The 23343-nt window shown below is 44.5% G+C and overlaps 1 protein-coding gene across 4 annotated transcripts in view; it reads right to left on the bottom strand.

Moving 5' to 3' along the window:
* Window positions 1-237: 237 nt before the first annotated feature.
* The window catches only part of cyth1a (cytohesin 1a), a 38988-nt gene continuing 15882 nt past the window's right edge, over window positions 238-23343 (bottom strand). For 2 of the 4 annotated variants that reach the window (XM_035614637.2, XM_035614636.2), the window contains exons 2-13: window positions 14324-14406; window positions 12129-12193; window positions 10921-10987; window positions 10720-10838; window positions 9370-9450; window positions 9128-9240; window positions 8092-8240; window positions 7865-7977; window positions 4202-4280; window positions 4058-4126; window positions 2790-2944; window positions 238-2243 (exon numbers count right to left, since the gene is read on the bottom strand). In XM_035614637.2, coding sequence (XP_035470530.1) covers window positions 2165-2243; window positions 2790-2944; window positions 4058-4126; window positions 4202-4280; window positions 7865-7977; window positions 8092-8240; window positions 9128-9240; window positions 9370-9450; window positions 10720-10838; window positions 10921-10987; window positions 12129-12193; window positions 14324-14406 — 1172 coding nt within the window. In that variant the 3' untranslated portion in view covers window positions 238-2164. Of the gene's footprint in view, window positions 2244-2789; window positions 2945-4057; window positions 4127-4201; window positions 4281-7864; window positions 7978-8091; window positions 8241-9127; window positions 9241-9369; window positions 9451-10719; window positions 10839-10920; window positions 10988-12128; window positions 12194-14323; window positions 14407-21631; window positions 21873-23343 lie in introns of those variants that run through there. The other 2 variants (XM_035614638.2, XM_035614639.2) reach the window with 2 other exon arrangements.

The raw sequence follows: 23343 nt of genomic DNA, 5'->3' as shown, positions 1-23343 counted from the left end.
GGAAGTGCAGGAAGTCTGAAATCCTTCTCAGGTTTCCTCGGGATCTGCATTTTCTTTCTTGACTGGCACACTTGAATAAAATCGAGCCACATGATTATGAGAAGTACAAAACACATGTAAAATGTCCTTGTTTACATCAGTGCTGTAGAGAGACATCTACAGTCCTTATCACACACTGCCACCTGCTGGAGTTTTTATAGACCCGCTGTTGCGCAAGAGACGGATTTTACAGTCACGGCGTTTGTGACATATCTTTATTTCAGCTTGATTAAATGGCAATGATACAAACCTCAAATCAAACATTACTGAAACAAAAACGGAAATGGCACAACTGATCAGAAAAAAAAATTAAGACTTTACACCCTCTATACATTTAAGTATGTACAACTTTGATAAATAAACCAATACTGTCTAGAATTATGATTGCTTAGCAGTTTTTTTTCCTTATATTCTCTAGGATTAGTGCGCTGAGAGGAGCAGAGAGGAAGAGAACCAGGAGAAAGATGATGACCAGCAGGCACAGATGAGAGGGAACACGACTGCGGACAAGAGTAAAAAAGACGACTGCTTGATACAATGCTCCGACCGCACTTGCAAAACTGTACCTCAATGCAGTTGGTTTTTGTTATTTGACACGATGACGCGGCACTGCCTTACCGTGGCCAATCAGCCACCCTCCATCTCTTTTTGGTTCGTCGAAAAGTACATTCCTGATACGAGCAGTAGTTTTATATTGTTTCACTTCCTGAGACGGGGACAGCCCATTCCTTTTCCAGGTATAGCATCACCACATGTTTCTGTGCTGCTTTAAAGCTTCTATGTCACATATCATGTTTATACACTAAACAACCTGAAGCACACAATATTGTACAATGATCATGACGTTGGGCCGAAGGCTAAAAAAAAATGTCATGAGATTTGTTTTTACCACTGAATATTCAGGGGACCCTTAAATGCAGCAAACAAAAGATTGAATGTTGTTCGACTGGGAGAAATAATCAGAATTTCTGTTGCTAACCAGCAGCTTTTCTCATTGTGTTTCATCGACAGCGCCAGGCACTGTGCAGCGGTAACCTTTCTAACAAATAAATTGCTTTTTTCTTCTTCTTCCATGATACAGTGAAAGAAGGTCAACTCGCGTTCGAGACATAGTGAGAGCATGAAAAAAGGGTCGGAAATAAACAAGGGTCCAATATGTCTGTTTATCCAGACGACCTAAGACCCAGAGAAGAGGCCCAGGGGTGATGGACACTCGTCCCTTAAAATCCCCGGGACGCATCTCAAGAGACCTTCAGGAAATGAACAGTAAGAGCCAGATCCGACACTGAGACCCTGTCCAGACAAGCAGACACCCTCATCTGCAGCGGTACGTCCCCACACTGCAGCTTCACATTTACAAAAGAACAGTTCGGTCTGGGACAGGGACAAGGTTTCCGTCCCCCCGCATGGCTGTTGGGATCCATAGAAAGTTTCAGAACATCGTAACAATCTCCTGAGTGGCAACTTTTTTGGTTTCTTTTTTTTTTTTTATAAAAAAATTGGTAACAGTTAGTAAATACCCCTCCCCCCACAATTTCTGTTGAATGACCATTTCATTTTACAAAAGTAAATTGACAAAAAAAAAAAGACTCAAGAGGAATCAAGAGTAAAAGCTGTAAAAAATACACACGTATTTACCCAAACATATCAAAGCACATCAGAGAAGGTCTCGACTCTTCTTCCATAAAGCGAGGAATATTTTAGTTGGGGCGCCACACTTGATCAGACCTGCTGAGTTAAAACGACGTGTGCTGCGGGGGACTGCATGAAGGTATGCATGTTGTTTATATATATATGTATGTATATATATATTTATATGGGAATTGTGTTTGATTTTGCTGCAGCAATATTCCCTTTCGGCTTCCTAGACAGAGAGCAGACACAGAAGCTGAGAGAGAAACAGAGACATTCAGACAAGAGGTTAGAGGAGGCTTCGGCCCAGACTCTTATCTAGAAACCCCAGCATGCTTCCTGTTTTCCTGGCCGGTAGAGTCACTATCCTAGAGAAATCTCCCTGGAAACGGTCTGAGGGAAAAACCTTATCTGTGGCCTCTGCACCGGGCCACCAGGACCCCCCCCCCCCCCCCGGCTCTGTCAAGTGCAACGTCCGGAGCGCTGAGCAGCTCTAGTGCCTCTTCATGGACGACACCTTTTTTTTCCGGGCTGCCAGCATCTCGTAAAAGGGGTCCCTGCTGATGGCGGCTCTGCGGGCACAGACGGAGAGGAAAGTGTCAGAGAAGTGTAATGGCATAGGTGTGTAAAAGGCTGCACTCATGTCAGACACGGTACTTTTGCAACATCTCAGGGCTCATTGTTTGATTTTTCCTATAAAAAAATCTTAAATTTCTCCTTTGGATCTGATTTACCTTGATTTAACCATTGGGATAAAATTATGAAATTAATATTTGCAAGGCCAGTACTAGTATGTAATTCAAAAATGTGCCTGACAATCCTGAGACTGATATTAATCTGTATATCCAGGGTTACCCAAGGAAGTATGAACTGCTCATAGCTAATTAAGGACACTTCTAATGGTGCCAGTATGCCAAACTGCAAACAAAAATAGAATTAAAAAAAGATAGTTCAAGTTGTAGGCAAACTTCATTACTGACTCGATGGCAATTTTTTTTTTCATTCCACCAAAGCCCGCAACTTTTCGGGGCTGTAGTGTCTCATTTTGTCTCTACAGTTTGTAAACCTACAGCAAAAATAAAAGAAACAAACAAACAAACAAAAGAAAAAACACTCACTTTATGCTGTTCATCCACTGATCTTTTTCCTCAGCAGTGGAGGCAGAGATACGGTAGAAGGTGTGGTTGCCCTCGACGACGCGTCCGTCGGCCTCAGTCTTGCACGCTTTTATCACCTGGTCCTTGTTGTCGGGAATGAAAAGCTCAAAGCAGTTCTGCGGAAGAACAGTGGACGGAGGTTAGAAGAAATTACAGAAAGTAAAAAGGCCTCAAAGACAATTGTAAAACAGCCACGTCAGTGCAATTCATTTCATGTCATCTTCAAATGTCAAAGCTGTGAATATAGTCCAGGGTGCCACTTTTCTAAATGGGCAGCCTGGAGAGTGTCCGAACCAGTGAAGCCTCTCGCACGGAACTTGCACAGCAGCTCGCTGGAGTGCTCTTTTGTTGGCTCTCTTGCACGCAGCCTAACATTCAGTTGTTCTTCTGGGTTTGAGTTTAGATGCCGCTTTCCCTTTCACCCATAGACTGTAAAAGGCGACATCGTGCGGAGAACACAAAGGAAAAGGGGAAGTTTTCGAAGAAGGCAGGCCGGGGATGTGGCCGGACGAAGCATTTCTTTGGCCTGACTACCTGGTGGCAGTGACACATCCAGTATCTTATACATATCCTCTAAAAGACCCTGTGATGTTAGATTGCAATTTTGATTCTGCTTGTCTGAACATGAAGATATTGATTGGTGTTTGCAGTAGCCAGAGTTCACAGTAACTAGAAGCTTAACATGGGAAGCCATGACAACAGCTTTCATGACAGAGCTATCAGCACCACCTTCACCTGCGGATTTAACCGATGACTCAAACAGCACAGGTCCCTGTGTGCCGGTCAGTAACTGGGAGAATTTACAGTCACGGGGAAAATGTATTTTTCGTTTCACGGGGGCCTTTAAGTTGAGTTGATTTCAGACATGCACTGAAGCCCGGACATTTTCTGGATATTTACCAAAGGGGCTGTACGTCAGTTGCAAATGTTGTGGACATTTTCTTTTGTTTTTCCTGCCAGCACCCTTTGTCAAATTTTCAGAAAAACGTCAGAGTGATCCCATGTGAGAAATATAGCGGGCAAATCTTTGGAAGGTTCACGGTGAGCAAATGGGCCCTCTGGAAATGTTCCTGCTGTTGTGAACGCGTCTGACTCAAACTCTGGAAAATGTCTGGAAAGAATTTTTGCAGATAATTTCTGGAGCTCATGCATGAACAGTTTTGGAGTAAAATCCAAATCTCTCACGGTGTGTAATGACAGAATGAACCAGTAGAGGGAGCTGCACTTACTGGCTTCTTATCCTCCACCTCCTTGATGCTCAGGTTCTCCAGGGGGATGATTCCTCTGGGCTCTTTGTCCTGCACAAAATGTATGTCATGTAAATCCACACAGGGAACAGGAACAGGAACTCAGTGAAACTGAGCTGTACTCACTGTGGTGTACTCAAAGTAGTACAGACAGTTGTCCGTGAGGATGAACCACCTCCTCTTCCAGGTTTTTACTCGTCCCCCTGTGGAGCAAACAGCCAGCGTCAGAGAGGCTCGATAGGAAAGTACGAGAAAACAAGAGAGAGACGAGCACAGAAGCACCGGGTAGAGCAGCAGACAGGCAGACAGATGTATGGGCAGACAGACAGATGACGGCCCCAGAGGATTCCTTTTACCCACAACACCCTGATGTTCACCCTGATCCACCACGTTTGAACCATTCACCCGCCATCATCATTATCATGACTCCATAGTCTCTTCAGCTCTCTGGTTATTTTTATTAATAATCTTTTTCCCCTTTGATATGTTTCATATTAATTGGCATAGATGTGAAGTCGCTACACAATAAAGCAAAATGTCTCCATAAGTGTCTGGTAACTCTCTTCTTTACTTGTCTGCTGACACTGCGGAATCAGTGTGGCGAGGCAGGATACAGATCTACACTGAACTTAATTAACCGTCCAAATTAAGTTACTAAAATAAATAAGGAGAGCGCTCATCTGACTACATGAGGGGCAAGGAGTTACTGAGGATTAAGTTTACGGCCTCTTTCATGCCAAGCAGGGGCTCTGTGTTTAACCCCGCGCTCGCTGACCTCTGACCCGCCTTTTGTCACCCATACTTCCTGTGAGGGGAAACCTGATCACAGGAGCAGATGGCAGCCTCGCTCTGGGAGAGAGGACGGGATGCCGACAGAGTTGACCGGGGCAGGAAGCCCAGTGCCTGCAGCTACGCTCAGGTACTCTGCGGGCATCTCAGACTGGAATTTCCTGTCTAAGCTTTGTTAAGTAACTTCTCAGCGATGTGGGAGTGGGGGGCTCAGGGAGTGAGGGGACAAGGTTTCTTTCTAAATCATACCAAAGACCTTCGCTCGGACTAGACCGGGCTCTCCCACCACCACCGTTAGTAAAAAAGCTGCAATGTGAAACCCATCTACCAGGAAAGAAGACTTAAAAAGATTTTTAAATACATAAAGACATATAGAACACACTTGCATTATCATATAGCAGCAACAGCGCTGTATATGATACCCCATCATTTCACAGACATCATGATAGGTCAAACACTCCAGTCTATGCTTGTTATCGTCTACAGGCGCCATTGACACGCTTTCGAAATCGACAGGCAGAGATGGAGAGCTTCTCGCCACATCTCGACCCGCCAGCACAACAAAGCAGCAGACAAACACACAAACAAAAACAAAAAACCCACAGGCGCGATTAATTGGGTTGGTCAGAGATTTGTGATTGGTTTTATGATCATGTCAGCTCCTGTCACTCTAAGACAGAGAGAGAGACAGAGAGAGAGAAAGAGGTGACCATCCTTTGACGAAGGCAGGACGTCCCGGCAGACTGCTGCCGAGGGTGTGTGGACGGTGCCGGTGCTGGAGTGGAGCTGAGTGGAGCGAGTCCCCCATGCAAGATGGAACTGTCGGAGGCTGGGCAGGTGGAGGATCAGAGGGAACAGGGTCTTTTTTGGGGGGAAATTCTTAATTTCACCAGGATGAATTTGCAGCTGGTTGTCTTTTTTCATTTAGTTTTGTATTTTTGAGCAAACAAAAATGCACTCACCAGATTAAGGTACAACCTTTTTGCACCAATGTAATTTTACGATGCATGTTTTTATGGATTTAATAGAAAAGCTGCACTGTCAAATAGACCATGTGCACTTCAAGCGTATATTAAGCATCTGTGAATCCCTTTCGGCACACACTCCGCTGCCCACCCTTCTCTCCCACAGTTTGGTCCAGTCCAGTCCGGCACCACACGGAGCCGCAGCGACACCGTTCCCCTTCAGATTCATTTACGGCATGAGATAAGGAGAGCAGAGCCACGTCGCTGAAAAGGAGCAGTATTCCCTTTCCACGAAACTGGAGAGCAAGCAACAATACGCCAATAGGTAACTGGGTTCAGGATCAATTTGGAGAGTTAGACAAAAGTCTTTTGTTGTGCTCTCTATTTGGGAAAAAAAGGAATAATGCAGCTTCCAAAAAAAACAAAACAGATCAAAGAGAGTGACCACCACAGCATACAGAGACAAGAGGGTCGAACTGCTCAGTAGAGTGGTCACAAAGCATCAGATCCCAGAGCCGAGCCCACAGGGCAGCAAAGGCACCCGGTGACCGCTCGGCAACCACCCACAGAGATAAAAGAGTGTGGACACACCACCAGCGTAATGAGAGACTGCACAGACAAACATCTGAAACTCAAATGAGTCAAATGAGTAAGAAGAGAGAAACAAAAAAACCAAAAAAAATAAACAAAAAATTCCTGGATGAATGCTGGAAAAACAAAAATGAGAACCAAAGCATGGCAGACCACCGAAAGCACCTGAGAGCAGGGAGATGGACTAGCGTTTGGGAAGAGCAGGTGTACATACCTCCTGAGGAAAGACAACAACAATCATGGGAACAAACGAACAAACAAACGAAGAGGAAAAGGAAACAAAAAAAATCAAATTAAATGATAAGGAATTATAGCACCACAGTCCTGTTTATTTTGGGTCCAAGGAGGCTTTGATGCACTGCTTCACAGATTTTCATTTTTGAAAGACAGATATTTACACATCTGCTGATGATATATCAGTCCACAAGGGGGAGTTTTACTCAGTGTGAACTTGTGAGAGCCACTGTAAAGCACTACATGGGACATCACCTCCACCTGGGTCCATTGTGTTACATCCAGTAATTTACCTTCCACCCCGATTGTTCAAATCTGTCAACAAGGTGTCATTGGAGAAAAGAATAATTCTTCACACTCTTAGTGTAGTTGGTTGTAAAGATTCACAGCGATTCAAAGATTCAATGTCACTTCACACATTCATACTTTTTCTTTTTTTTTTTTTTCTTTTTTTTTTAATTCATTGTGAATCTGTACAAGATCAACAAAGAAACACAGGGTGAGAAGTTCGGCAGTCCGCGATTTCGACCAGTTAAATTATTACATGGGGACATCCTGTGAAACATTTGTGAAGATACAGGTGTGTGTGTGTGTGTGTGTGTGTGTGTGTCCACAAACATATGGTTGAGTCAGAAATTAGCAAAAAGGGTCAGGACAAAAAATACGCTTGAATGTTCAACCAAACGCTGGTAAACATTAATTTAGGGGGACAAAAACATTTTGAGAAGAAAAAACAACTAGAAAATTACAGAGAAAAACTGAGGAGACCTCCCCACACAGTTTACTATTAAAAAGGCCGGCTGTAGGGTTTCCAAAATGAGACAAAGTGTGCATTTCAAACCTCTAATATAAATTCCCCTGAGCACCAAAATGCCTTCAAGAAAAAAAGGCAAAAAACATTTCTAACCAAAGATGATTTACAGTAAAAATCAAATACTGTATGAAAGTCAGTATTTGCGAGTGTGAGTATATGAATATTCCTCCCTTCTTAAATAATTAAAAAACTTCTTTGTGTGGTGGTCTGATCTCAAGGCCACATACATAATACATTAAAGTGGGCAGAATTGTCTTCAGATGTTATTGGTCGAGAGTAACACACCAATTCACACATGCTCTCACACACTCGCAGGTTAGTGACCCTAAGGGGTCACTTTATGGAGGGGGATTTTGTAAATATATCATGTGTGCACAGTACTTCTAGTTTCACTCACCCAGTTTTAGCAGCCAGCCCTCTCTGTCCGGGTTGAAGAAAGTGTGTGTGAGGTCATTGCCATCGTCCTCTGGGATCTTGAAGGGTTCGTTCTTGATGCTGTCGTACAGATTCTACAATGACAAAGTAGGTTGAACATGAATAGGGAGCTGCTCTGAGGTTAGAGGAAGAGTGCAGGGGGTCACTGAGGAGAAACATCACAGACGAGTTTGGAAAAGCCCACTTACCTTGAGCAGGTCTTCGGGTAAGTCCCCCCCGTCGTTGATGCCTCTGTTCATGGAGATGAATCGCTCCACAGAGGGCTTGTCCTTCACGTTAGGGTTGTGGAGACTGGTGTTCAGCATGATGATGGCAAACGACAGGATGTAACAGGTGTCTGTAAAACACACACACACACACCAACAGAGAGAAAATGCTGTGAGGGAGGGGAGAGATTTACGCGATAGCAAAAGGTTGCTGTTTACCACAAAACTGCCGCCAGTGTTTAAATATGAATGGAAATTAGCGGAGCTGAAAAGCTGCACTTTGCAATGAAACAGAAAGAAACAAATCAGAGGAGCTTTCTTTTGCAAGGGGAGTGGGCTGCATGTGGGCCGCTAAGTATGCATATGTGCATCTGAAAGTGCATGTCTCTGTGTGTGTGTCTGTGTGTGTGTGCTATAAGACAATGTGGCCGGCACACAGCTGAAGCAGCAGCACTTTATCTGGCCCGTTAGGCTGGCGAGAAGAAGCCATGCATTATTCACATCCATCTGCAATTATGTTAGAGGCAGTCGGGCTGTCTGCTAGGGGCATTATTTCCCAAAAGCCAGTCACTCTTTCATAACACAATTAACCTCGGCAGACTTTGTGCCTGCTAAATACAGACGTTCAGATACGGGTTCAATTGACATGCTATTAGGGGGTCAATGACAATATGGAAAGAGACTGCACACAATAACAGAGAAGACAAATATCTGTCTGGTAATGCTCCTTTAAAAAAACCCTCAAAATGAATCATTCCTTATTAAGGTGTAACTGTATGTATCAATATTACTGACAAATACTGATATACATCGAGGTGAGAGATCATCACAAGATTCTAGACCTATTCAAATGACAAAGATTATTATGGTGGTTGATAAAACCCATGTTGCTTCACATCTGACAAACTGAAGTCATTTTTTCCTTTGTTTCATTGCCGACATGTTTACAGCTCCTTCGATTTTTTGTTTTTTTATGACAGCACTGAAAACCAGGCTGAAAAGCATGACAAGCGCTTACCTGTGGACTGGAAAACGCCAGCGTTGCACTGGCAGTAACGCTGAGCAAAGGCTTCCATCATGCGGTCGATCTTCTGAGCTTCTCCGGGCAGTCGAAAACTCCACAGGAACTGTCTGTCAGGGGACACGGCTCAGTAGTCAGCAACAGATACACTTCCACTGATAATATTCTGATCAGGCACAAACTAAAAACAGCGTCCTTACAAAATGCAGATACGGTGACTCATAAAAAAATTCGCTCACCTTAGGGCCTGAACCAGGTTGAGGTCTGTGAACTCATGAAGCTCCACAAAGGCATGGAGGACTTCGATATTGAAATCATCTCTATAGGAGAGAAAAACGCACATGTTATTTCAAAAGTGATATCCTCCACATGAAAAAAAAACATCAGCAAAATTTAACTAAGAACTATTTCTAATCAGAAATGAAAAATTTCTGAAGTTTATTTCCTAGATAATTAACCCCTTAACCTAAACTGTTGGTCCATAAAATGCCCCCAAAAAAACAATGACCAACGCCCATTACACTTTTCTTAGTGTCTTGTTAGTTTCAATCACATAATATAAAAAAATCCAGCAATCCTTATAATGAGAAGCTGTGACCAGGAAACATTTTACATTTGTGCTTTGAAAATGACTTATTTGACCTTTATCAAAATATCTGATTTCATGAGATTGAAATTTAAGGCAAGCAAACAGAGTCATGGTTGTCTCAAAGCTCTTCACAAAAAACGTATCCCTGCATCATATTAATAAATAGGCCTCATCAAACACACCTATGGACTCTGCTCAGTGTGTGATCTGGCTCACATGGGCTTCAGATGCCAGTGATATACTCCAATCAAAAACGCCGACAGAGGAGGACCATCCCGCTGCACTGCTTCCATTTATCATCTAATCTCAATCATGACATCATCCGCGACCTCTGTGTCCTTCAGAGTAAATGATCCGCCCTGTGGGATCACGGCATGACTCTAAGGAGCTCTCATTGACAGAGTCATATCCAGTCTCTACTATTCCCGGCGGACAAGTGACCAATCATATCGGCGGCCGCCCCTCCCCTCCCTACAAAATCAGAAACCCTCTGAGTTCTTGATAACAATTAAAAACAGAGAGTGTTCGTCAACAGCCTGCACTCCATTTCCTGGTTTGTCCTCACAGACCACACCCTGACTGTAACACTGTCTTCCCTACGGTCCCAGAGCAGTGCATACTGGACATCAAACCCATCACCACTTCCTGTATTATGCTACAAGGAAGATCTCGAGTGAAAACTTTGACCGTCTTCAAACGCATTCCCGACTTGTGATGTCACGGTAACTTACGGATGAGTAAGATAATCGAACACAGATGGAGGCTGTTGAGCAACAGACGTCGTCCTGACGGGACGGTCCAAATGTGGGACCAATAAAACAGTGTTTGGTAAAGGATGGGTGTGTGCCTGACTGAGAGGAAGTGGAGCAATAAGGAAAGTATGCCATTCAATGCTTTTATCAACCGCATGGACGGGTGCCGGTGAACAATGATGGAGGAGGTTAGATATAAGGAGAAGAAGGAATAAAGACAAAAACGCGAAGTCAGGCTTTATCCAGACCTCTCTCCGAGGTAATCGCCAATGGCCGTTTTGTTGAGGCCCTCGCCCTTGTAGAGAAATTGAGCAATGTCATCGCTGGTGTTCTTCAGCAAGTCGTTCTCAATCAGGAACTGGATCCCCTGAGGAAGAGACGGGGTCCCAGGTTACATGAGAACATCATAAATCATATTTATTCACATCACAACAGCTACTTCCACCTACCTTTTTGGGATCCATGTTGAATTTCTTACGGCCCATAGCCACCTGTTTGTTCCTCTGCATGTTTTTCCTGAAACATCAGAGAGTCGGTTTTCAGTTGTTCTGTTCAGTGTGAACATTATGTTGCATATGAACAAACTCTACTCAAATTATTTTCATTTTTGATTAATCTACCTATTCGTGTCTTGATTAATTAAGCATTTGTTTTATATAACAACAGAAAATCAAATAGTACCAATGACAATTATAAAATACTAAGAAAGCCATTAAATATTCTTAATTGAGAAGCTGGAACCAGTGATTCTGGACCTTTTTGCTTGATAAAAGGCTCTACCATTGCTCTATTGTGCATACATTTAGATTCTCTTGCTTTTGAAATTTGACTCACACTAATCAAATTGCATGCAAATTCAACAAATTGATCATCCATCATTGTGCTTATTCAACATGGCTCAGACAATTACAATAAATGTGAGGACTTTCATTTCCTGAAAGGATCTTTCCCGTTAACATTTTTCATATATCTGTCAGGGGGCTGGCCTTTCCCCCCGTTGATGAAGCGTTTAACATCATGCATATGGGAAAAGTCTCAATTCTCAGGCCTGGAGTTATTCAGGGGGTCAAAGTGCACTGCTGGAGTCCCCCGTCACCATGGCTACACTTCCATCCCCAGCCGGGGAGAGGTCACCATTTCTTCCCACTGATTCATTCACACTTTCACATTCCTATGGCTATTGTCTGCCAAAAGTCCAGCAATCTCGGCTAAACAGACGCTGCACACAGGCGACAGAGCGTCTTTAAGTGAATCATATAGGAAACTCTGATCACGAGAAGGTGCTGTCGGCCTTAATGGGATCTAGATCCAAGTGAGAGTGCTGGAGGAAAATATTCGCTAGCTGATGGGATCCCTATCCACTTGAGTAGACCAAGCACGGGCACTCCCTCCCCCGAGACGTCCACTGTCGGCTTCTGCTCATATACCCACTGCATTATTCAATGAGGCCTCCCATCACGGGGGTGTGCCTGATGAAACATTTAAACTGCCTTAAAAGCATGGCCAATTTGGGGAAGTTTTGTTTGGTGTGATGGGACGGCCCCCACTTTGCCATCGAACATGAATAATTGACAGCCTCATTTGCTAAGTTGGCAAACAACAGGCCAATATAGGGAAAAACAGGGAGGGGAATCCCAGGAGGTCCCGTTTTTCTTACCTCTCCTCGTTGGAACCAAGGTTCTCGATCTCACTCGTCACTTCTGCTATCTCATCCTTCAGCCGCTGCAGGAAATAAGAGCAAAAATGTGATATTGAGATCTAATTCATCAATTGTCCACAAATTGGTCCACGAGCTCTATTAAGCGCACGTGGATCACCTTTGTTCTTCTGTAAAGCTGCTTTCAGACAGATCTTTTCCATATGTGAGAAGACAAATGTCCGCAAATGTTGCTGCAGACATTTTTTGGGAACTTTTCCTGCCAGCCCCGTCAGAGCGAATGAGCCCATGTGAGAATAAAGCAGGAAAATCAAAGATTCACGGCAAGCGAGGGGGCGCTCTACCCAGGCGCCACCCCTCGTCTGAATATTCCGGAAATGTTCCTACTGTGGTGAACGTGTCTGAACTGGACAAACTCCGGCTGCGTTCTTCACATGTGAATGGCATATTACAGAAAAGTTCCGGACACACAGCTCTCCTCGGTTCTCTTGAACTAAAAACGGATAGTAAATGTCTATTTGTCATTTCAGAGATTGTGTGTTTGTGTGTCTGCATTCCCAAACAGTCCTCTCATTCGGAATTTAATTTGGGGGGGGGGCATTCAGGGATAACCTCAATACAAATGGAGTAAGAAAGCATAAAAGTGGATTATAGTTTGTGTGGCTTTTTAGTAATTAATGGCCTCAGAGGCAGTTTCAGTCGATCGAGTCAGGCCTTTCTGGTGCCAGACCGGCGTAGTAAGGTCACTACAGGATGGAGAGGGTGATGCCAGCTTGATGAAAGTCTGGAGTAATAGACTGAAGCGTAACAGTAGTCCTGTATACAGTCTGAGCTTTGTTACAATTGATCATAAGACGCGTCAACGCTCCGAGTAAAGATTGCAATTGTCAAGGTGCTCCATTCACATCCAGCCACAGTGTCAGTATATCATTTCTCATGGCAATATACCAACTCACTACGTGCCAAACCACAAAGGGAACATCTGTGTTGACTGCGCAATCACAAAACATTCCTCAGATGCTTGCCTCCACAAACAAAGCCAATGCTCATCTAGGAAAGTGGGTGGTTGAGGTGGAGGGGGGGTGGGGGGTTCTGGCATGCTGGACCTGGGTGTGGGAGTCAGGGAGGAGGAGAGGGGTCAGTGTGCAGACCACAGAGGAGGAGGAGGGGATGGGGGCAGTAGTGATGGCCAGAAAAAGGGGGGTGAGGGCCCAGGCTCATAAAAAGGAGAGTGTCGAATCACTCCTCCAATATTTGTTTGTCAGGGCTAGCAGAAGTTGAGACCCCCTGTGGGACATCTGGAGGGCAACTCTCTGCCAGGCCATCATGTCATTTGCTTATGGAGCTGGTTACTGGGTGACGCGACTGACCTGAGCGGGAATAATCAGCTATGCTCGCTCTTGAGTTAAGGCAAAAGCCCCCAAAAAATTATAATCCTGGCTCGCTCTCTAAAAATAGGAGATTATTCTACTGGCTGCATGAGCACAAATCCTCATAAGAGCATAATGCTGTTTGAACTACTTGATTTGTTTTTATACTTGCATTATGTTCAAAGCTACATGTCATTAAAACACCCAACAGAGATGAGTTGTAGAACAGAAATGGTTTGTTAAGGAAGTGAGCACTTAGAGGAAAGAACTTACATTCCACTTGGGGCGAAATGCTTGAAGGAAACTTTCGAAAGGAAAAAAATAGGAATTTGAGTAAAATCTGGATATGAGGTAAATGTTTTATCACCAAGCGAGAGAAGGAACCACAGCAGTGTATGCACCTTGTAGAAATTCTATTAACTCTCAGGCCTGTTAATTTTAATGGGTTACGCACTTATATATTTTATTATGTCAACTGCGATTTTTAGGTAACTTTGGATCCAGGCAACATCATCTGCTTGGACATAAAAGCTCAGACAAAGTTGAAACAAGCGTGAAATCAAGTGGTTTATTTTCTATTAAAGTGTCATATTGACACTTGAAAATAAATAAATTACTGTATTACAAATCTCTAGAGGCCAAATTAAATGTCAAAAATGTGTGATTGTCTCTTTTTCTACTAACGATCCGTAAAATGGAAACAAGTAGAAAATAAGGAGGAACATTTGTTGCAGTAAAACACATGAAGGGACATTATCGTATTTTGTGCACGTTTTATGTATTTTAAGGTCTGTGCATAAAAATTTATATCAGTTCCAGTATTACCTGAATGTCCTCCTGCAGCTCCTGTTTGCGCCGGCGGATATTCTCCAGCTCCTGCTGCTCCTCTGGGCTGAGGTCGTCCGGGACTGCGGGGAGATGAGAGAGAGAGAGAAGACGAAGGGATAAGACAGTGCAGCCCAAAATATATGTAACCTTTAACCTTTTTCTATGCATATCTATCCCGTTGGGGCGGATCCTTTAAGAGTATCACAGCGCACAGATTTTTTTCTTGATATCATTACATGATTGAAAGCCAACGATGAGAGGTGTGGAGCCATAGAGAACAATACACAAGGAAAATATGGGGGTTTTTTTCAGCAGCAGCCGATATGCGGTGAAAGCAGGGGAGAGGAGGCATCGCTGACTTAACAGATGAGCTTCTAACACATCGGTACAAAATACTAAAAGTGTGCAAAACACCTACACTAAGCCTGCAGCAGCATGCTGCACTTTGAGGGGGATTTGACTTTGTGGTGACCAAACAAAACAACTCAGGTGAGCGAGGCAGCGCTGAGCATCAGTGCCAGAGTGGCAGAAATGTGAGCGTTATCATAGCCCTGTCACTCACATTATAGGTGGTTATAATTAGCTTTGTCTGTGCCGAAGGACTGAGGGGCTGAAATCATAAAGGGACACACCACTGTAGAATCAGCATAGTCTCAGTTTTGTTTACTTCAACACTGGACTGGAAGCATTTTCCTCTTCATTCTTTTTTTTATTTATTTCAAGGTTGGTCACTCTGTAAAAACAAGGTGGTTCTTTCATCAGATCTTGTTGTAAAATACAACTTTAAATAAGCCAATAATTGCTTGGTTGCATGTGATCAACACTGAAAGAATCACTGAAAGAAATATGGAACCATCTGTGCATTTTCTAAATACAAGTGATGTCAGGAGGGAATTAATGTCGATGCTTGCGTGATACAACAATAATCTCATTTAATGGCAGCAGACTCCTAAGAAACAATGTAGTGCTCGGCAACAGCTCAAGACACGTACTAGTAATAAACTAGGAAAACTCATCGGATATCTGCATTTAAACCAGGCAACGTAGCAACTACGCGCTTTGAAATAATACACGTTGCTTCACATTCGATTTCTCAACAATTCTAGTCTCGTTACCTGAACTACCTGTGACATGAAAGCCTGTGCCCCCTGAGGTGTGAGTCACTCACGAACCATTTGGCCACTCTGCTGCAAAGACGGTGAAAAACTCACAAGACCGTACGTCAGCCCGTGTGAGCCGGAATGGCAGTCGAACCCCCTGAACCCAAACAGAGTCGGGAGCTGCTCAGGTCGCAGCGGTGGTTCTGTTTCAGAAGATCGTATCATCAGTGACCCTTGCTGTGAGTCCCCCAGTGCTTGGCCACAAGTCGCTCCTGTGACCTCTCCTCCTCCCCTCATTACCCCGGCAGCAGAGTTCAAAGGTTAGAGGTTGGGCAGACACTGTGAGCGTCTGCAAACGGTTAACAAGGTGATGGTTATTGAGTGATGGAAGCTGAGGACACAAGATCTTGTATAACTTATTCCTCAACTTTCCACGGTACCACCAGGGACACAAAAACAACAAAGCTCTTTTTTTCCACCAACTTTTTCTTGACTCTACTACACGAAAACATGAATTCAACACTTTGTCCAACACAATCCTAATGAAACTTCAGAGGTCAAATTTGCATCTTGATGCTAAACAGTGGACGTTACAAAAGCTGAAAAGAATAAATTCTGGCACGGCAATCAATAAAGCAAGGACACAACCAGCAAACCCAGAAGCTATGAGCTGCGTGGTGCTTTGAGAAATGTGCACAAACGCACCACCAACAGCTGATTCTATACTTCCTGCCAGGAAGATTGAATCTTGCTATACAGCATTTAGCAGATATCAGAGAGGGTAAACACATGCAGCAAAATGGAGACCACTTATTTCAATAAACAGCATGACCCATGACATCCACTGGAATGTCGGCAAATAGACAATGGAAGTTTTTGTCTGTTGTCGTTGTCTTGTTTTCAGGTAGCACTCCGTTCAAGGCTGACCTTTCACACACCGTGCCTCACGGCCTACGGTATTCGTGTTGTCGAACCGGCAGCATCCATCCCAAATGTTCTGGGTTTCCATGGAAACCGCGAGAGTGAGCTAAGGCAGGAACCAAAATAAACAGTTGCACGGCCTTGTTTTTCACTTGGTAAAACGGGTCCCTCGAGAGCATCTCATATCAGGGAAGACAAGAATGTTTAAGAAACATTAAACATTAAGAAATATATATATATATATATATATATATATATATATATTTTTATATATATATATATAGAGAGAGAGAGAGAGAGAGAGAGAGAGAGAGAGGGATATTGGGACATACAAAAAAGCTCTTATAGGTCTGATGCTACATCCACATCACTACTTTTCCAGTGCCTAAAATTGAGACATTTGGAAACGCTGATGCCTCCATTTTTGTTTGAAAACTCCACAGGAGCGGTTCAGTGTGGACAGACCAAATAGTGACATTTGGAAACGATGACATAGACGCCCACATTTGCTTACCCCATTATTATTGGCCACGACTCAACTACCGGCAGTGAATGCAATACGTTGTAAACACTTACATTCAGTAACGTTTCGGCCTCGCCATCGGTCCAGGAAAAAAAAAGAGAAGAAATTGTCTGCTCTGACTTTTCACCATTGTTGTTTCTTGTTAATAGTATTTTCTGTAACCAAGCAACTGACTTCAGGGAATAGACGTGACATGCGTTTACAGCTGTTAGTATAGATTACATCTGATGTGGAACTAAAACATTTGTCTGGACGGGGATCGTTTTAGTTTTAAAATATAAAAACGTAGCAGTATGGATGTTCAGACGCGCGAATAAGAGTGAAAGATAGGACGAGTTTAAAGCAAATAAGTACATTCCTCTTTCTGGAAGTATGAGGTCAGATTGGGCGGCTGGCGGACGCTAAAAGAGACCACGCCACACGGCGCAGGACAGCGAGATCTAACACAACTACAACCACTGCGTTCTTGGCTTAGAGGAGCACCACAGAGTGAAGGACTCGCGGGGGAGAAGAGCGACAGAAAGGACTATAATTTGACACAGAGGAGGAGACAGAACTACGAGACTGAGGAATGGAACGTAATCATTTGGGGAGGGAAACTGTCTGTTCACTTGCCTCCTTTGAGAGCACAAACGAGGAGCTTGTAGAAAATCAGTATCTTGCTCCATCAGCGAGACAGATGCAGGATGACACTCAGACCCTGCGATTAAAGGGCAAGTTTTCTCCTCAACGGGCCATGCCGCCGCCGCACACGTCATCTGACGTCACCCACATGATCAAGAGTTATTCACGGAGCCAATCAGGAACGACGGTCACAGCCTTCCCAGCTCCACCCGGAATAATCAAACCACATCAGGCAAGGGGAAGGCCCCACCCACGCTTGTGCCAGAGGTGGGCACCACGTGGGTGTTATTTTCCAGGACACAGCGAATGAGTGGGGGATTAAAATCCACTTAAGTGAATGCTGAGAGTTGCTTGTTTCCCCTTCTGCATGTGAGAGCGTTGCTTGGATGTTTTTCAGCGAACCTCTGCACAGGCAGGGCCAATGAAACAGAGGCCGTCGGCAGAAAGAGACAGGAAGTGAGAAAGACAGAAGACAGAGAGGGTAAATGAGTTCAAGATAGTGTGATGAGAGAGCATCGGCTTCTGTAAAGACAGATTTACTCATAACATCCACGTCTTGTCGATGCAGTGACATTGATAAAAAGGTTTGATATGAGACGAGGGGAACGTTTGGGTTTTATGCGCTACACTCACAAGATGCAAAGCATTTCATCTGCCCCGGCAAAATATCTGCCCTCAGGAGCATCTTAGAAGCAGAGGTGATTTCCACAGGCTGAACACTGTCCGCCCTCATCTTCACTCTTCACTCCTTCAGGCACTCGCCCTGCCAGGAAAACAGGTGATTCAAGGGAATCACATACACAAGCACATGGAGGTGTGCCTGCAGCAAGTGCAGTCATATGCCGTATAAATAAATACCATATCTGACGCAGGTAGGCATAAAGCCAGATTCCACATCCGTTTTGCCAATTTGTTGTATGAAATAACTTGCTGCGAGCAAATTGATTTAAAAGCTGTTCGACTAAAAAAAAAACAAGATAATGACAATATCCCTACTGTAAGGTGCTGACACAACTGCTCTTTGGCCAAATCCAGGACAGTATAATCTGAGCTTTGTCCTGCCGTGGCCTGGCCCTCATTACTCTTGAGTGCTGTTTAACCTAAATGTATCACTCAGTGCGCTCCATTTTAATAAGATCACGTTGCCAATTCCTGAGTTGGCGCATCCCACATCCCCTTCGACGACCTAACCTCAATTTCTATACTTCATGTGAGGCTTCACCCGGGCCTTGATATTCTGACCTTCTCTTTTGTTTCCAAGTGTGTCTTCAAGGTTCAGTTTTTAAGTTTTTGAGAGGGCTGGGTCAGCAGAGAGCGCTGGGGACGGAGGCCACATTAAGGGAGACACCAATTATAGTTCCCTCTCCCACAGCGGCGGAGCCCACTAATACACACAGTGATTGCCGTCCTCGCAGAAGAGGCAGATGTCTCATTTCCACCCAGATCACTCAAGAACTCTCCTCGGAAAACAAGGAAATTACTATTTCTGAGTGCTCGCAGGATCCCTCACCCTCCTCCTCCTTCTCCTCCCTTCAAATGTGACCCAATTTAGGGAGCTCCTCTCAGCGCTGAGATTCTATTGCAGGAAAAACAATAACGTATTAACCAAATAAATAAGTTCCACACCTTAGCCAACCCCTAGAGACACCTTCTGGATAGGGTCACAAGATACACAAATCTCTATGCTCAACAGAAATCTAAACAGCGAAATTACACTGCCATAGGATTTATTCTGTTCACTGTACATCCTTGTGTGTGACAGAGTAGAAGCTCTGTGGACGTTTGACACCAAAATGTGGAATCTTGGTGGAGACGTCATTGAATGTATTCACAACACCACAGCGCTGCCTACGATCTGCTGACTGGGGGGATAGGCTGTAGCCACGTGTTTCCGTGAAACGCAGGAGAACTCAGTCCTCGCACACTTTCCACGGGACTTGATAACCCTCCTCTTGTTCCTCCATCATCCCTCGAGTCTCTCCTGCTCTTTCCGGCCAATCTCATCTCTAAAAGGCAACCGAGAACCTCAGTTTCACCCACCGTCTCCCCTCCCCCACGTTCCTCGAGGCTGTTGTTGTTGCTCTACAGCCTTTGTCCTTATAGTCACATGGACGGTTCTCTTTGAACTTCCTTAAACGCAACCTCCAACCCCAAGGTCCCCATAGTCTCCAATCAATCGCCTTCCAATCTAAATCAATACGAGCGCCATCTGTAGAAAGGAGCAGCATACTTCATGATGAGGTTTATTACACCGGGCACAAAAAAACACCCATGCAAACAATTGATTATATGGGCTGGTATGGACAAAACGCGTATGAGCTCACACACACTGACGGACAACCCCAGGTCTCTATCAAATGTCTCTGAGGTTTCTGATTTCTCTGCTGTCTGCTGCTTGAACAAGGAAAAGGTGGTTCAAAATGTGATTGTCTCATCTGCTGATCTGTGATATGAGACAGAATCTCATTACTGAGGCGAATCCCAAGGGGACTCTACCTCATATAAATTTGAAACCACACACACTTGCACGCACACACACACACACACACAGCCATGTCTCCATAACTTCAAAGGACATTACATTGACTTACATTAATTTCCTGAAGACCCGCAGCCTTAACCCAAACTAACTAACAACTTGTTCTCTGAGCAGTAACCTTAACCTTATGTCTTCACCTACAAACTCAGTGATTTATATTTTGGGTCTTGCAATTTGTCCACATTAGAATCACATAATGGGGACATGTCCTTCTTATGGTGTGAACAGATTTAGGTCCCCGCAACATGAGTAATACCCTAAACACACACCCCTTCAGCTTCTGAACCAGACAGCCTGTGATGAAGCAGAGCAGGGGCTGTGAAGGAATGCCAGTGGGTAATGTGGGCATGAGCCCAACAGAAATTGTTCACCTCTGACCTCCGGATCCATAGCTGCTGCTGCACACAAAAACAGAATCCGAGCTACTTCAAAAAAAAGGACCACAATAAAGCATCCAACCTGACCCTGGCCTGGGGGCAGGAGGAGGTGAAGGGGGAGAGACGGGTAGGAGGAGGTGGAGGGGGTCAGACGGAGGGGAGATAACAGGAGAAGGAGCCCTGTGTTTGGCCAGGGAGGTGTGGGACGGCGAATGGTGGGACAACACAGAGACAGTGGGACGAGCGGTGGGACGATCACAGCTCTCCCTTTGTGTCTGCAAGCCGCCTCTCGGGGACATTCCTCAACAAGGCACAGGCACACAAAAAACTGACAGATCTTAAGCATCCTCGGCTTTACTTCCAAGTTTAGCTTCTGTTTCTGAAAATCGCCCCTTCTGTCCCAAAAGTCATCTGAGGTGAAGTGAAATCTCAAATCTTTGTTCCACAGCCAGCGCAGTCATGAAGCCGCGGCCCGCTTGATGTACGTCTGCACTTTTACTGCTTTGATAGATGAGCAATAATTGGCCCCAACCCCCAACACACACACACACACACACACACACACACACACACACACACACACACACACACACACACACACACACACACACACACACACACACACACACACACACACACACACACACACACACACACACACACACACACACACACACACACACACACACACACACAGAAACATCACCCATTGACAGCACCACACTGCCCTGTCACTGGTGCACCAGTGCTCGATCATCTCAAGTGTCGGTCAGTTGATCTACAGTCCGTCCCTGAATGCAACATGCTGGAGCCTAGGACAGGCTGGAGAGAGCGACGCCCCAGCAGAAATACCCCATGGGACAAAAGGTCAAACTACCCCTGGGTCTGAATATCATTTCAGCTCTTTTTTTTTAGTCTCTGTGGATCATGCATCTCCAGCTTCACCGATTCAATCCTTAATACCAGCGATGTTTGAAAGGCGTTAGATGCGGTCAATAAAAACTCGATCACAGTCCCAAAGACTACAAGATGCACAAACAGCTAAACAAAACACGGGATCGACAAACCAAATAAACACAAATTAAATTGCTAACCTGACTGAGAAATCGTCCCCAACTGTCACTATTTCTGTCTTCCCAGAGAGCTCCTCTTCTTTTTCTACTCCATGTTCGTCTCAATATTTTTTTAAAAACACACACACACACACCACCCGGTATTCACCTTCTTCTGTCAGCTCCTGTCCGATGCACACCAGCCGGACGTCAACATGTCAAGTGGCGGAGAGAAGGAGCCAGCTCCTCCAGTCAGGCAGAGAGATACTGCCGGCTTTTTCATATAGACTGCCTTCTCACACACAGCACGCACACACACACACACACACAAGCACCCACACACACACACTGACTCAGTCCAACTGGGGAAGGAGCCTTACTCACCACCTCACTCCCTCCACTCCCTCTCTACTCTCTCTCGTTCTCTCTGTCGCTCTCTCTGTTTTGCTGTCACTACCATCAACATGGAGGCTCCACCCAGTGGTCATTCCCTTTTCTGCTTCTCGTCTCAATCCCTCAGGTCTGATATCAAATATCTGTGTCGTGGCAGATCGAGCTAATAGCAGGCCGATTCGATTGATTGGGGCATCTTTAATGATGAACACTGATTTACGGACACTAATACCCAAACTTTTTAAGAGGTCGAGATGCTGAATCATGCTCACCAGAGCCACAGGCCAGAAAGGGATTCACATTGTGAAGACTCCAAAATAGGTCATTTTCAAATTTAGATGCATTCAAAGTCACACGTAGATAATAAAAGATTATTATCTACATGTGACTGATTAATTAATATAAGTATGAATTATTCTTTTGGACACGTCTGGTCAAGAAAAAGAGGAAGTCATGAGCTGTTGTTCTGAGTCAGCACTTGAAGCCAGGCCTGCTCCCCCCCTGACCAGTCATACGACCAGTCACACAATCGATATTACCTCCAAACCCCAGTTCGACAGTGGAGTCTGTGCTCTAGACAATCGTGTGTGTTTATGTCGAGGAAGGTGTCTGAGCATTGTCCTCATGCTAATGACTGCATGCCCAAAAGATTGCGCACACTTGCCGTGGAGCAACCTGCCTCACGTCTGCACGGAGCTGGATGAGTCAACCTGGAGCCCTCTGCTGTGCTGACTGCACTCTGCAGTCCCACAGTCACACAGCTGCCTCTGTGACTCATGTCAGTGTGGGATCCATGTGTTTGTGGAGTTGACAAGTGATGATTTATATCCTGCATTAGCTAGTGGTATTTAAAAAAAAAAAAAAAATGCGCAGAGTTTGGGGGAAAATCCATTAAAATTGGCTGAGGCATATTTTTTCTCTACAGACCGCAACAAACAATAATCTAATAAAGAAGTGAGTGTGTTTTGAGAAAAAGACTGAGACTGGAAAAACATGTTCATTAGGTAATAGGTAATATTATAATGATATTACAGTGGCAACAAAATAATCTACAAAATCAACTGGTACATTCATTTTCTCCACTCAAACAGAAAAAACTATGAACCGCTGAATTGACAATCGATGTCTAGTCTAGACAGATGTCTGTAGAGTCACTGGGGACAGAAAGGAAGGCTCCTCAAACAGAAATGACCATGTCACAGTCCCCCCCCCTCACAGTCAGTGTTAAAGCTGCTCTGTAGGAATGCAGGGACCAGAGGATGGGACTGGCTGGGAACTGAGGCTGAAGAACGTATGGCAGGGCTAACCACCATACACACTGCTTCAGTGTAAAGCAAACACACAGATTCCTCCACAGCACAAACATCCTGCAGCTGCACACACACACAAACACGTACAATCCATCCCTATATACACACACAAAAGATCATCTCTCTTTAATAATTTCCATTCTGTTTTACTGGCATTTATCAGCATCAATTGTTTCGA

Source organism: Scophthalmus maximus, chromosome 17 (genome assembly GCF_022379125.1).
Source record: "Scophthalmus maximus strain ysfricsl-2021 chromosome 17, ASM2237912v1, whole genome shotgun sequence".
NCBI lineage: Eukaryota > Metazoa > Chordata > Actinopteri > Pleuronectiformes > Scophthalmidae > Scophthalmus > Scophthalmus maximus.
The sequence above is the reverse complement of the archived record's forward strand: the minus strand, read 5'-3'. Positions and strand labels throughout refer to the sequence as shown.